This window comes from Buceros rhinoceros, unplaced genomic scaffold, assembly GCF_000710305.1.
Source record: "Buceros rhinoceros silvestris isolate BGI_N320 unplaced genomic scaffold, ASM71030v1 scaffold11050, whole genome shotgun sequence".
Taxonomy (NCBI): domain Eukaryota; kingdom Metazoa; phylum Chordata; class Aves; order Bucerotiformes; family Bucerotidae; genus Buceros; species Buceros rhinoceros.
In genome coordinates this window covers 34,304-50,713 of record NW_010391323.1, presented here as the reverse complement: position 1 = coordinate 50,713, position 16,410 = coordinate 34,304, and the positions used below count along the sequence as shown (strand labels likewise).

At 39.2% G+C, this 16,410-nt stretch overlaps 1 protein-coding gene across 1 annotated transcript in view; it reads right to left on the bottom strand.

The window, feature by feature from the left end:
* Positions 1-3,925: 3,925 nt before the first annotated feature.
* Positions 3,926-16,410, bottom strand: part of LOC104497905 (cyclin-dependent kinase 6-like) — a gene marked incomplete at its 5' end in the record, with an annotated part of 29,526 nt that continues 17,041 nt past the window's right edge. The window contains 3 exons of the mRNA XM_010141213.1: positions 3,926-4,712; positions 5,952-6,087; positions 9,539-9,589. Of these exons, the coding sequence (XP_010139515.1) occupies positions 4,566-4,712; positions 5,952-6,087; positions 9,539-9,589 (334 nt within the window). The remainder of the gene's footprint in view (positions 4,713-5,951; positions 6,088-9,538; positions 9,590-16,410) is intronic.

The window sequence follows — 16,410 nt, the reverse complement described above, 5'->3', positions numbered from 1 at the left end:
TAAGTGCTCCAGGTTTGTTGGCTAACAGACCAAAACAGCATGTTTTCTCTTCATTTTCCATATTCAAGTTGGCCTGAAAGCTAACAGCAGAGAGAATTATATGTATAATAAAACACGCTTCTCCAAGGCAGTGAGTGAACCTGTGAAAAATAGCATAGCACAGTATTTTCTTCTTAGTCACCAAAACAACCATCGAATGTAAAAAACACCTACGATTACTATGCTGGACAACTCCCCCCGCCCGCCCCCACCCCCAGATGCTAAAACTTACATGTTCCTTTCATGTAAAAGCTCTATACACATAGCACCAAAATTCAGTATTTTGCAAACATGATGTCCTCAATTTTTGTTATGTTTTAGAGCAGAAACAACAGACAAAGGCACTCTAACATTTACTATTGTGGACTAATAGGCTGAAAAAACCTGGAGTGTGGGCACAGCCTACACAGAAATATGTAGGAGACCCTGTTTTTAGAATTTTACATGGCACACAGAAGGCAATACAGGTGTTTGCAAAACTAAGGGTAAGCAAGGAGGTGCACAAAGAGATTCTTTCTTAACCATAAGTTCTGGGTTGCTGGTGTAAAAGAAGCAACACTAAGGACATAAAGGACACTGACACTGTGTAACTGAAGAAAATTGGGAAGCATCTTGTTGGAAATAGCACCTGTGATCATTATTGAAACCAGTTTACATGAGAAAGATGAAGGAGAAGAACTGGATAGCTAGAGTGAGCATGGAGACAGGGTGAAGAGAGAATAGGGCTGCTCCAAGTGTATTGCTGTGCTGGCTTTGGCAATTTCTTTTCCTTGGCTATTTGGTCTGCTTTTCCTGCAGGAATCTGTAGCAGTGCTAATAAAAAGGTGGGTGGGAGACAGAAATTGCTCCTTCTATCACTTAGAACACCCTGTTCTTTGCTGAGAAGAGCACAGTGCTTGGTTGTATATGCTCTAGGAGCTAGACATCTATACTTATTTTTAATACATTTTCAGCTGCTCTTCAGTGGTTTTCAGCTGCTGTTGAACTGCTTCTGTAGAACACATACAGGCATTGCTATTGCTGAGAAGAATTGCACTCTGAAGTCTTATTTACAGGGTGTATGAAGAGTTTTCATCACAGGCTGGAACATGTGTGTCAAGGAGCACTTTTTCACATACACAGTTCCTATGCCCTACACGTGGCAGTAATAAGTAAAGGTACTCAATTACTAGAGTGATAGCAGTAAAATAAAAAGAGCAAGGGCATGAACTCTAGCATAGTCCTACAGTGGTCTGTACTGTCTAATGAGCATGATTCCTGGCATGATTTTAGCCAGTGCCAGCACTTTGCCCAGCCAGAGAACAGGCTCTCTCAGTTTACTAGTGTAAGTGAAGCCCCACAGTTTGGCAGGGAAGGCAAATAAGAGTAAGTCTATGGCATGTCAGATGGAATTTCTTCTTAAAGAGAGTTGGAAAAGAAGGTCATTTGAGAAGTCATTGGTCATTTGAATCTAGGCCCTTGCTACCACCCTGCCAAGACAGAACTTACGTTTCTTATTTTGTTGCTGCCATTTCCACTGAAAGGATGTTCCAGAATGTGACCATTAATGCAGCCCTTCTCAGGCTGTTCTCCTGAATACCCCCATTTGTATTAGACAACATACAGCACCATGCTACAGAAGCTCTGCTTCTGATTCCATAAACCAGCCCCTGCTTTTCTCTGCCGCTTACTGAGCTCTTCTTCTGATACTACTGATTGGGAAATATTGCTCCAGTAGTTAACTTCCTCATGACTTCCATATTTGCATTAGGTTTTGGGCCAACACTAACCTTTGCTTAAAGTGTTCTTTTCCCTACTTTTTGTTTTACCCTAATAATGTACCTACCTTCAGCAATCATATTCTTTTCTAGTCTTTGCTTTGCTAATCTTAATACAAGCTCTTCTAACATGGGTCAGATGCACATCTCTATCTGAGAGGTTTGAGTCTGATTTGAAAATACCCTCTCCTACTCTACATTTTCACCCTTTGTTAGTTGTTGGAGAGCTCTGGGAGAGTTCCCTGACAGCTGCTGGAAAGCCACACCAGCTGAATGTCCTGCTAAAGTATGTATGATAGCTTGGCAGTAGGTAAGATGTGGAATGTTTTTAAAAGTGCTAAACTGAGTTGAAAGCTTTTCTATTTGTTACTGATGCAAGATTCTCCTGAATTTTGGCTCTGTTTGTTCTTCTAATTAGTGTTTAAGAAGGTTAGCAAAAACTTCACTCTGGCCTATCCTTTTCTATGAATGTTAAACCCTATTCACCCTCAGGTCCAGTGAGCCATGGAGGAATAGGGCTGGGACACCACCAGGGCAGGTTCCTTGCAGTTTCCTTTGGATGTAAAAACAGAGAGAATGACAGAGGCAAGGCCAAGATTAGAGGTTTAGCTGCCGTGACTGCTCCCTGGCCTTCTGCTTGACTCTCGCAGAGCTTCCAAAATCCCTGTGTAATGCATCTGTAGTACCTCTGTGTGCAGATGCCTCATGTGTGCTCTTGGCAGGCCTAATTTGCAGCTTGCCTGTTCGTGCTGGTAGGTTTTGCATAGGCATCATTTGGGGCATGAAGAAAAGCACAGGCCACTGCATGCATGCATGCAAGTGGTCCTTTTAAAATCTGGCTTATTTAAAACAGACCTAATTTAACCACACATCACATACTTATGTGTCTAACAGTAACGAAAACTTCCTCCAAGAGACAGACAGATCCAGTCACTATCCTAGGAATGGACCACATCCCAGACAGTGCAGCTACCTGAAATGGAGTTAACAGTGAAGTTCGCCACAGGACCTAGAAACCTGCCAAGGAGACACCTACAAGTTCCTGTGTCCCAGCTGGGGAAATAAATATTCTTCCACTCATTGCTAAGGACCTGCTGCTGCCAAGCACGCTGTGAATGAGGATATAATGCTGTCTCACTAACTAGACAAGATGAAGTAGAGATGAGGAAGAGAGAAGCCTAAGGGACTATCAGAGGTGTAAGCAAAGCTAGCTGCCTCACTTATCAGTTATACTGCAACAGAGTATATTTATGGTTTTATGGTAAGGGCTAACTCGTTGGACCAGTATTTTCCCCCAAGTCATATCCAGGTAAATGTACTAAAGTTGGGCTAGGGAACAGCTTTTATGGATTTAAAATATCTTTTTTCTCCTAGTACGGTATTAAAAAAATAAAAGCTTCTTTTTAAAATACTGAAAATATATTTTAGTTAAGGTAAAAATACTAAATATAAAAATTTAATGTAATATTTAAAATAACTGTGCTATAAAGGCATGTGAATTGCTTAGTTATTCTGACATTCAATAATGGCACACTAACCCTAGTGGAGAAGCATGTGCCAGTATACCCACATGGTGGTTTAGGAGAGAATTTAATGCATTTCTGCATAGAAAATAAGTCTGCTTAATAAATGACATCTGAGGGACTTTGAGACAGTAATGTTCATGCACTTGTGATGCGTGGGGGGGGTGCTGTTGTAAGTAAGGCAGAGCAGTACACAGCATACAATTCAGCACAATTACTTATCTATGTTTATTACAGGTATCAGATTCTCTGCTTCGGAACTGGAAATATTTTTTCTATTTTTCCTTTTTGGCTGATAATCAGAACAGGTCAAAGGTGAAAATCTCTGCTGATTTGCATTGGCTCTGCTCATGTCTTTGAGCTGTGTATCTGAAAATTTTGAATGCGATAAAGAGACTGCACTTGCAGCTGTTTCCAGGGTAGGATGATGGGTTAGATGATGGGCTAGAAGGTGCCTGGATTTCAATACAATTCAACCATTTGGAAACTAGAGGAGTCTGTTAGTACAGGACTCTCGAAGCTTTAAAAACACTTTTTTTTTGCAACATGCACACAAACGTAGCTAGATAACTCATTTGTTTATGAAAAAAACCCTAAAAATTGAAACATTTATTATGATCACAATCATCACTGTTATTTTTATAGAGCAATGAAATTATAAATCCACCCAAGTTCTCAAGTGCGGAAGCAGCTGCATGTATACTATGAATGAACAGTAGCTGGATGTATTAATGCATATATCAGGTAACTGCAAGTTGCAGAGATCTGATATTTCAATGCCATTCTTTAAATATCACTGTAAGAGATCATATAATAATAATTTAAAATGTACCAAATCGTGCTTCAGCAGCTAGAGAGAAAGATTGCATCATGTTTTGGCAGTGACTCGATCATCCTACTCCACACCGGCAGCAATTAATATTAAAAGGATAAAAAAATGGCAGCAAAACCAGGCAGCAGCTTGTCTTCGTCTGGAGTTTTCCCAGGTAGATAAACAAAACAAAACAAAACCAAAACAAACATAAAGCTGCAATGGGAGCAGGTCAAAGCCCTGGCCCTTGTGTTGCTCTGATGAAAGTAAACTAGACTGATTTCCTTGGATAAGCATATCACAATCCCAAAATAAAAGATAAGTGCATAAAACCTCCAAATAATGATCGTCGCTATAACAGCTATGTGGTTTGTATGCGACAGTGGCCTTGTCAGCTACATGTCTTGTTCATTTATGGTTCATCTTCAGTCAGCATTATGATGCATTCACCTCACTGGAGTTTTGGCTGGATGACATGTGAGAGTCCAGATTCTCCTTGCATTTCTCCAGATCATGGAAATATGGGTGAGAAAGGGCAACATAAGCAGATATTCTCTTGGCTGGATTGAACGCTAAGCATTTCTGTAAGTATGAAAAGAAGTTGGTTTTAACTCAAATGTACAGTTAACAGTGCTAACATTACATATATACATTAGCCCATGCCACCTTCGACTTACTTATGATCAGTATGAGACACAAAAGGGTCTCAGTAGGTGCTGTGTGACCAGATGACCGTCTATATACACACAAGAAGAAGTGGGGTCATAGTATATGAACACAGCATCCCCAAAACTAATAGAAAATAACAAGTTATAGAAAATGCAAGTATTCATAGTTCAGGAAACCCCAGAATTCAGGTTTTCTTGAATTCACATGCACAGGAAATCTGTCAGAGACTGCAGGGAGCAACAATTCATGAACAACTTTTGAATCCACTCAGTGTTCAATGCACTGGTTTTTTGTGGTTATGCAAACATCAACGGCATCATAAGGTATATGCTCATTCCTAGGCTCAGAATTTCTATCGATGTTGGATCTTTGACTCGATAGCCTTTGTATGCTAATGTATGCTTCAGTTTCTCCCTCTTCCTAGTCGTACTTTGCTTGCCTTCTTTCCAGATCCTTATTCCACCCAGCAATGAAATGTCTCCCATAGACTTGGATTTTATACCTTGTTCTTCCCTTTTCCTTCACTCACCTCCAAATAATCTTTCTACTATCCTTGTCTAACCACTTCCAACTCCTACTTTTTTTCCTTGCATCAGAATTTCTATCATTTAATTTCTGAAATTTAATTCAGTGCCTTCCAGTCCTACTGTCCCCTTTCATCTATGGCTCCCAGTTCTCATCTCTTTGCCTAACAGGTTCAATCCTGCCACTTGTAAGAGGCAACAATTGGTGAATTCCAAGTTCTAAGTTTTCAGCATTCCACAGAATTTTTTGCTTTATACTGCGTTCACTATACCATGAAAAATGGTATATCAGTTTTTGTACTCACATCAGTCTTACACTATAAGAATAGCTGAATCAGTGGCACAGCAGTGCTCACTGAGGATCTAAGTGTAAGGTCTAAAAACAGGTCATGGGTACTTCCCTGACGCAGTTTCCTAGTGTCTTGAGTATTCTCAGCTCTGACACCCCTTGAGCCAAAAGTGGCATCTTTGTGCTGATGTTTCACAGATTTACAAGCATTTCTCTACTCTCTTTTGAGCTTTTCATTAATAACTCCATTAAACAGAAATATAAATGTTTCTTGGCATGTTGCATGCACAGTGGGAACTGTCAGTCATGTGGCTTGGAGGACAACAAACAGAAACTCACAAGAAGTAAGTCTTTGCCCAGTTCATCAATATCTGGTACAAATTTTTCAATAGGTTGTGCAGGTCTGGAAGTGAAAGCATTTCTTGGAAGAGCAACATCATTAGGCCAGTCCTCTTCTTCTGGGAGTCCAATTACACTGTGAAAGCAAAAACATGACCTTAGGTCTGAACATTTATGCTGGACTTGAGTGTTGTTTATGCAGGACTTGAGTGTCTTTATGTTTTCCCTTTCAATTGCATTTTAGCTTTTCTTTACCCTTTAATAGAATATTTTAATTTCCTTTTGTGATTTATTTTCTTATTTAAATTCTAGAGGATATTTATACTTATTAAATAGTCACGCTAATGTTTAAAACCCAAATAGATGAAATAGTAGGTAAACCTCCAATGACTGATGATGTCTCATATGTTTCATGTTTTAGTCTGATGCTAGTATTTGTGGGGTTGAAATGGCAGTTTTTGATGGAAATTCTGGAAAAGACCATACATTACTTGTCAGATTTCAGGGAAAGTACATATTTAAAATCTGTAAAATTGAGATGTTTAATGGAAATGCTGACAGGGCAAGACAAGAAGGCACTTGGGAAAAAGTTACTGAGTACTTGGGTCTGCACTAAGCCCAATGCCACTAGAGAGCAGCATTGACCTTTCTGCTTATTGATGTTGGCAAGCCTGAGTGAGGCCATAGACCACTTCGATGTAAATTATAGGTTACCTCAGTGAATTTAGTGGATTACTCCACATCTACCTGCGTGGATTTTAGATTGTAGTTTGGCTCATCTAAAATACCTCTAAAAATTAATGTCCTCAAAACAACAGCATGGCTAGAAGGACAAAACAATTAAAATCTCAGGACAATTTGATTTTACTACATCTGAGGATATCACAGCTCTCAGAAAATGATAAATCTGTATGAAAAATTCAATTTTACTTTTATCACCACAAAAACGGTGGGGTTACAGGGCAACTCCTTTGGCCATGGTGGTTAAAGCCATGTAATTATCTGCTTGAGGATCTGGTCCCTTATTAAATTTAATACAAATAGCACCATAGGAAGGTGGGGGAGTTAAACATTTTAAGTAACAATGAAGTTTAACCTGCCATTCAGATGTGTTTGGTTAGTCCCACTTTTTTAAATGTTTGCATGAGAGAGCATGAACAGGGCAGAATAAGCACAGGCACAGGCAAAGCTAACAAAAAGAAACAAGGAGGCAGCCTGTCAGACAGGTAAGGTGAACAAGACCAAGAGCGGAAAGGAGAGACATTTTTAGTTAACGCACTCACATAGTACTCAAAATTCTTAATAATGAATGCCTGAATAGATGCCCTCACTCTGGTCTGGTAGCACGACCATTTCAGTGACTAAGTTTGGAAGTATCTTGGATGAGTTTCACCTCCTGCCAAAGGAGGCCTGGTCTTGAGAAACGCTGAGTGCTTTCCACTTTTCCCATTGATCACAATGGGAGACAAGTCTGCTCAGACCATTGCAGCGTTTAGCCTGAGATCTATGAGGCTATCCCACATGCTGATGGTATCCTGGAAAAGTAGGAAGTTGTCTTGGGCCACTTCCGAGAGATTTACCCTCAAATGTGGTGGAATTTTACCTGATGCAAATCAGAACACACATGTAAAGCAAAGGTAGACCACAGCCCCATTATCTGAAAGAACGCGTCAGTCCAGATTTCACAAAAATCCGAAACTACTTTCTGTCCAAATTAGTCTGCAGAATGAGTCACTACTGTAGAAAGAAACAATACTCCTACAAGAAGAGCTATGTCTAACTGTAGGGGGTTCTCCAGCTGTGAAAACACAAAATAAACACTGTTTAGCATACCCCCCCCCGCCCCCCGCCAGAACCCGAGAAAGAAACTTATGAACTCTTTTAAGGAGAACTGCACAAAGAAAGCAAAACCAAACTTTCTCTTTCAGTAGATATGTAATAAGGAATTTCTTCTAAAATTAGCATCGCATTTTCTCTTCTGGATGAATTCTTTTCCGCACAGGTAATCTCAGCCCCTAGGGATGGAAAGATCCCTGTTGGAGGCTGCCATTAGCAGCTATGCATTTAATCCTAGCCCGGTTAATTCTGATTTTTTCCCTTAATGTCATAAATGAATCAAAATCCTTAACATTTTAAAATTATAAAACACGTTGTATGTATCAAAACTGTCTTCATTTAATAAAGCAGAATATTGTAGGGCTAAGGGAGTAGCTTTGGCAGAAGAAGAAAAAGTGCACTTTAAGGACTGATTTTTCTGGATTGGGCAGGAAGAGTTAGCTATTCAGCGCATGACAAATTAACCACGCAAGTGAGTCACATACACTGGTATGGTATGCAGGAAAGGGAAGTCAACTGTGTGAAATCAAGACCTGCAATTTAGGAACTTCATATTAAATAATGAAAAATGCTTAGATCTGTTGTAATTCCAGTACTGGAGAAATGGTTAAACAGAGAAATTCATTATTTCTTCTGTTTAAGTTCTTCTCCTTAGAAATTTTACTGTCTTCTCTTTTGACTGTCTTCATGAGAATAATATTTCAGTCTTCTTTCTCTCTCTGTACTATCTATTTCTTACTTCATCCAGATCCTTGGATCCCTGCAGCCCCTTTGAATGAAAAGGGAAGATGGAGGTGCAGAGGCAAACAGACATCCATTTCCTGGAGTGGGACCAGCCTTCTGTGGCTTTGATTTCCTAACTACGTGATGTGTAGATCAGATGATAACTTTATGTGGTTCTTAAAAATTCAGAAAAATTCCATGGTCTGAAGAGCTTTTACAAGAAAAAGTGACATAATCCCACTTAATTATCATATTGGTAATACCAGTAAATTATTTCTTTTTTTAACTAAGGACACATTTTGCAAGAGAATTATTCTACTTTGGAGAGTTTAGAGCCTCCCCACCTCCTCAATGTATTTGATATACCTAAAAAAGAAAACCACAAACTCCTAGAATTGTAAAATAGTTTTAAAATAAAGCCAATTGGTTAATCTCTGACAAAGCACATGTTAAAATGCTGATATTCCTTCTATTCTCACAGTTGTCTTCCTGACCAAAATATGGATTCTTAATCATTTTAACAGACTATACAGTATATTTCAAAAGGTAAAATATTTTCTTATGTCTTTTCTTCGAAGAAGCTGTCGGTAATCATCTTAGAGATTTCAGTTTAGTAACAATTTTAAAGTTTTCTAATGTTGTTTTCTGAAATACACAAATTACTGAAAAATAAAACCTCTGCATTTGTTTACATGAAGAGAATCTCTTGGATCTGGCTGTTTAGGAATATGTGTGAATGGCTGATGAATAATATGTGTAAGAGACTTAAAAAGCCCAAAACAGAAGTCTCTCGTAACTTCCTGATGACGGCTGTTAGTTCTGCCGAACTATATTCCATGTTGCCTCCTCCTCCCACTCTGACACAGAATACATGGAAATATCACGTTGCGTACATAGAGTAGCAATAGGAAATATGCTCTAGGAATATTTTGTTCTAGTCACATTACCGTGTAAAAAAGTAGCAAAGAAACCTCACAGTGTTTCAATGTTAAACAGATACAGATGTAATGCAACTAGTTTTCACTTACTCGAAGATTTTTCCTAGTTGATCCACATCTGAATTTCCACGGAAGAGTGGTCTGAAACAATAAAGAAATATTTTTAGCATGAGACTTGATTAATTAACATGAATTTATATCTGTCATTGACAGCTGCCAATGTAGGATGAAAACGTCTTATTTTTTTTTGAGACCTCACATCTTCTGCCTTAGTATTTTATCCAATCTGTCAGTGTACTTTTCAAGTTTCTACTAAAACTGATAAAAAAAGTGGACGGATGAGACATAACTTTCTCTCAACTAATATATCCTATGAATTATATCATTAACAAACTAGTTTTCACTATAAAGAACATACTTAAATAGCTGTTTAGAGAGACAAAACCAGACTGAATGTCACATGATTCATTAAAACATAATAAATTTGAGATGAATTTTTATGGATATAAACTCAAAATTAAATTCATTGTGGATTGCATATTGGATATGTGCTTCTAGGTTTAAGGTTTCAAAACAAAAGGACAATGGATTTATGAAGGTCTGTAAAGAATGAAGTGTGAACCAGTACAGAATTTACCTTGAAGGAGAGGAATACTTCTGCTGCATAAATAAAGATACGTTCAGGAAAGAAACAAATTAATTGGCTGAATGTCTAAAGGCTTTCAGAAAAAACAGCGACTAAAAATACTTTCAGAGTATTTTCTCCAAAGTTCAATTTAAAATATTTTCATTCCTTTTATAAAATACTATCACCCCACAGTGCCTAAGTAAAGTACGAAGTTTGAACTTGTATGGCTGTACAGCTGTATTGCCATCTTTGTGATGAATTCAGTAAAGTGAGATCAACAGTGTAATTTTATGTTTAAAGTCCCAGGATTTTAAACAACAGGTTACTGCTGGATGAGCCAAGAATGAGGGCATCTGTGAAGATCAGGCCCCAGATGTTGTGAACTATTCTGGTTCAACAAATGGTAGATTACTCAGAGAAACGCAATTCAGACATGCTGCAAACTGAGATACTAACTTGGGCCAACTGATAGCCAGGCTGCCTCTCTCTTCTGGAGCACAGCTCTCGGAGTACAGTGCATACTGTAAACTTATGGTTACTGTTTCCAGAACTGTACAGCTGAGACCTGGTGACTTGACAAGCAATGTATATTGCTATGTTTTCACTGTTTCTGCCTTTGGTTACAGAGAAACACCAGTTCTGCTGCCTCTCTCTGCATATGCCTTTTCTTCTATCTTATACAGGTCCTTAACAGCAGTGGTAGACAAAGACATCGTGTCACTGTTGCTCTTCATAGGAGAAGACCTCTCCCATCTACATGGGGAGAACAGGGAGTATACAGCTATAGTCCTTCCCCTCTACTCGCCCATATGCAGGAGCAGGTGTAAGATCTGGATCTCCTTTTGTTAACCATGAGTTAATTCTGAAAAATGGTTCTTTACATCTCAGCACTCTCACATAGACACCAGAAGTCCATGTCACTGCCTATCGTGTGGGTCCACACCAAATACAGTAAGCAGACCCAGAGCACTCTGTGTAACTTCTCAGTTAGACGTAATAACCTCTAGAGAAATTTGTGCCACCAGAAAAAAAAGGAGACCAATAACTGGAAGACATGCTGACCACCTTTGATCAACTCAAAACGCCTTCTGTTTCCTTCACGTTTGCTGCCATTCAGATCATGTCGTATCAGCTTACACTGCAAACTGCTTTGTGCAGGGACATTGGGAGAACAATTTATCAAATCCAATTTGAAACCATATGACATCAGATTGAAACTGATGGGGTAAAATGTGATAGCTTGTTACTTGTCCACAAAGGGCTTTATTTATTTTGATTCTGACTAAATAACAAATAATGGTACGTGCTGCTTTCAATTATAAATGAAACTTACTAACTGCAGCCTCTTTGACAAGACTGTTTCAACTCATACTTAGAGGTTTCTGTATTTTTTTAAGCTTTAAGGTATCCAGCAATACTGGCTTCTACAAAAAAAAACATAGCTCAACTTCACTCAGGGAAGCACATCTACTTCTGCTGCCAGTTTTGAGCCTGATTCTCAAAATGGTCAGTAGCTACAATCCCAGTATTGTTTGTGGCAGCAGACACACTTCGTATCTTCCAAAGTCGGACAATATGACACCCTTAGACATTTTTTTGAATGACTGCTTAAAATTGTTAACATACAGTTACTCTGAGTATTTAATTTTGGCAGCAGCATTAGAATATTGGAGCCCTTTAAACCAACAAATTCTACACAACCAAATAATCCTATCCATGCATTTGGAAAGCTGATTTAATGTTTAAAATGTATGCTGAATCTTGTGTTAATGTGAAAGCTTGGCAAAGTCAGCCTTGTTCGCAAATCGCCTTAGGCAGTGTCATGCCAAAACAAGTATGATTCCTGGGATTTTTAAAGGAGGTTTTTCCCATCGCTGCTGCTGTCTCAGATTCACTAAGGGCTGAAGCAAGAATTGAAATTCTTTTGATTATATAATTATACAACACAAGGTGACCTTCCAACATACTTTGGTATTTCATCATAATGAGATGTTACTAATTCATCTTTCAGACTCCATCCTACCACCACGACTACAACCGAATGCCAACTTCAGGTTAGGCACCACTAATGTAATGAAATTTGCCTCATGAATTTCTGCTGGAGGTTCAATTGAAACGTTGGGTAGATGACTGGGGAAGTAGATCCACTTAATCAGCAGCCGTATGAAGATCTTGTCCTACATTTTGGCACTCGTTACTCTTTAGTAATGACTTGTCAGTACTGGAAGACCAGTACACATAAAAACTTTTACCTCAAGCTTGTTCTTTTTTAAATTCTGTTCTTAAAGGGGGACATCAGCTCTCCCAGTACCACTGAACTGGGAGCATACTCAGCGGTCACAGAAATGTAACATTTCACCTTTGTTCCTGGTATCTTTCACTTGATTCACTCACCCACTCACTCCCTGAGGTTTATTTATGCAAGCTCAATCCAGAAGTCTTTACTTGGGGATCTGTTCTCCTCTCTGTGATGATAATCTGTGTAAGACTGGTTACACTCTGAGAGTCTGATTTTGCAGAATTCTTTCTTTTTTTTTTTCCTTGGGAAAGTCATGGAGCTGGGTTTGTCTCCTGTGGCAGAAGATGTGAGTTTCTGCTCTTACTTAAAGAACTCCTGAAATCTATGTCTACGTGTGTCTCACGGAAGTGGAATATTCCAGTGGAGGAAAGGGTTATCCATGGGAATACAGTTGCTTTTTGTATGGTTCCTCTATCTTCCCTGACTTTGCTTGCCACAAAATCCATGCTCTGAGGGCTCCAACACCATTGCTGATACAACACACACACCTGAGCAGGGAAGAAGGTGAGATGAAAAGACGTACAGTGCAATTAAGGCACTTAATTTTTCTATTTACTCAAGAAGTCCCAGATGTTGTTGCGTCTCCATAATTTACTATTTTTGTTGGTTGTTGCTTCTTTGATTTTTTCAGGGAGAGGAGAGGAAGGAAATGTTACAGAGAATCTGCAGCTGTTTGTATTGTTTGATGGCTCCTTCTACAGGCATTGGAGCTAGACCATTATTTATTGCCTCTAGAATGGTGCCCAGTGAATTGAGAAAAATTCCTTTCATGTCTAATGTAGGATCAGAATGCTCTTAGCCTACAGATATGAAGATGTGTTGCAGGCACCATATTACTACCCCAGCCTGCTGAAAAAAACTCCTACTGAGTCAATAAGTGTGTACCATAGTTCTTGAGGTACAAAATATGCAGCTGCCGAATTAAATGGATATTGGCTATGAGGTTGCATTGTGACTATTTGCACAGGATAAACCTATCTACCTTTTTATATGGCAGTCCAACACAAAGATGCATATAAGTGCTGGGCTGTGTGAGGCACAGTGTTGCAGCAGGTCAAGGCAGGCGATCCTTCCTCTTCACTAAGCCCCGGTGAGGCCACACCTGGAGTGCTGAGTCCCATTCTGAGTTCTCCAGTACAAGAGAGACATAGACATACTGGACAGAGACCAGCAAAGGGCCACGAAGATGATTGGAGCACCTGACATGAGGAAAGGCTAAGAGAGCTGCTACTGTTTAGGCTATAGAAGGCTCCACGGGGAATCTTCTTACTATATATATGAATACCTGAAGGGAGGGTGCAAAGAAGATGGAGCCAGGCTTTTTCCAGTGGTGCCCAGTGGTAGGACAAGAGGCAATGGGCACAAATGGAAGCACAGGAGGTTCCCTCTGAGCATAAGTAAACAATTTTGTACTGTGAAGGTGACCAACCACCAGCCCAAGTTGCTGGAAGAGGTTATGGAGCCTCCCACCTTAGAGATATTCAAAAAGTGTCTGGACATAGTCCTGGGCAACCATTTCTAGGTGTCCCTACTTGAGCAAGGGGGGTTGGACCAGATGATCTCCAGATGCCCCTTCTAACCTCAACCATCCTGTGAGTCTGGTAATTAAAAAAAACAAAACAAAACCCAAAACCCCAAACAAAACAAAAAAACAAACCAAAAAGCCCAAACAAGCAGATCACAACGTAAGGTTGCAATATAAAATCACAAATCCTGAAAAAGTTCCCATCTGCTTATATGTAGTTTAGAAGGACTTGCACCACTAATCTTCTGGCTGAAATGCTCTCAGGCTTGTATGTATCTGAACAATTAGATTTTGCCATTCACCAAACTCCTTTTTCTAGTCCAAAGGAATACACTCAGCTCACGTTGTTTCATGCCGAGTTTCACCTTCACTGAATATTCTATCTGGACTGGATATTGGTGCCTGAAAGGTTAAGTACTTTATTTTATAGACACTGCGTTTCATGTCCGTGCAACTCAGTAAAAACTGAGATAGAAACATGTCCTCCCAAGCAAGACGCCATGAAAAAATTTTCCCTGGAGCAACCCCATGGACATGCCAAAGCTAAAAATATTGTATGCAATGACAATGCAATGACTCCCGAGAGATAAATGCGGCTTAACTGTAAACTGGCCACATTACTTCTAGACTTTACCTTCAAAGCAAAGAGGGTCTGTAACATTTTACAGAAAACTTAAGGCTTTCCATAAAGATTGGAATTACAGACATCGACACACAGTGCTCTGGTCTATACTGCAGTGCAGGCAGAGGGCAAAGCACAGTCTAATAAAACCACATACTCTGAGGCACAGGAAAAGACTTCTTCAGGGTTCTTGATAGTGGCTGACATTTTGAAAGAATTAATGACATTCTTATTGGAAACTATCAATTTCTGACATTGAATTATTAAACCACGGTTAAAATAGATACATGGAAGAAAGGTCATGTGCAGAAAAACAGTACTGAAGAGGGAAAAAAAGTAAAGAAATTCTCTAACCAAAACATATTACAGAGCTATCATGACAATTTTAGAGTTCCTAATACAAGTGCCTCCAAGGCTAGGCAAGCTTTGTATCTTTCCAGATGCGTAAGAACTAACTTCCAAAATAACTATCTGGATTCTTTCTGCTAGATCATTTGCCCAGTGTGGTGACAACAGCAGCTGGGAATCCCATCCCCTTCCTTGTTACCGCAGAAAAATAATGAGGGTAACCTCTTGATTATTGACTTCAATATATATAATATTCTCAGTGAAAAGTCTATGTATTGGCTATTCACATATACTCAGTGAACTCTCTAAAATTATATAAATGTCATGAGTGGGAGAGATACAACTTGTGTTTTGGGCAAGTAGGTCTTAAGACAGTCTGGTTGAAGAGATGGCAAGGACAAGTGTTGGGGAGAAGAGCAGTAATTTCAGAACAGGTAGCTACTGCTTTGAAGGCATTAGACAAGATGGGGGAGGTGTTGAAAGAGAAAGTCCTTGATAATTTGATATAATGGAGAGAAAAATGTAAAGGGAAAGAATATAGCAGCAGTTCACGGAAGTGGTATAAGGAATTTTGAAAGTTGGTAAGGCTGTAGTAGCAAGTCTAAGAGTTTGTATGTCGGTGTGTAGAAGAGCAACAAGATGATGGTGAAGAAACTCGAAAAGGTAAAGCCAAGAAACACTTGCCAAGGAATGCTGCATTGTGCCGTGGGAAACCTGCCAAGCTACATAGTCTGTGACTCATAGATCTATTTAAATGATTTTTTTTCCTTTTCATATTACAAAAGGTGAATAGCTGGCAAATAATTTTGTCAGATTTGTAGTTACTTGTTATGAAGAAAATATTTTCATTTTTAGAATGAAAACCAAATAAGGCCTAAAACTAGAATTATGAGATGACTAGAAATAATGTGACCTGGACTGTCCTGTGGAAACCTTTATTCAGAGGGATCATTTCTGAGCTGATTCCTCACTCATCTTCCCACCATTGTTTCTCTTTGACAGATCCCCTGGACACAGGCACAAAAAGAGAAACTAAGGCAAGATAAAAGGGAAAAACATGTGTATCACTCTTTGAAGATGAAGGTCAGTGGCCTGTCTGATATGGCGCCATATGAATATGGTTCAGTATAAAACTTGACTCTGAAAAGAGGCCATAGCTGACAACATTGCATGCTCTAGACAGTTACCCACTTCCAGTCACAAGTGACTTGCCTCAGCTGTTGTGCAATTCAGAGTTCTCATTTTAAATGTAACGTTTTTTGTACTTCTCCCTCTCCTTTCCCTTTAATAATATCTTTTGTGTGGGTGGGTGCCAGACACAGCACAGGAAGAAGTTACTTCATGTAGAGCTTATTATACATGATCACAAATTGCCCAAAAGTTTAAAGAAACTTCTCCTACATATAAGAAGAAAGATGACGTAGATAAACATTATGACTGAGGAAACACTCTTCAGCTAAAATCTGACAGAAAATGGATCAGCCATCCTGAGTTTCTCATTTTAGTCTTTAGCAGCCCAATTTTTTTACTCAAAATCTAC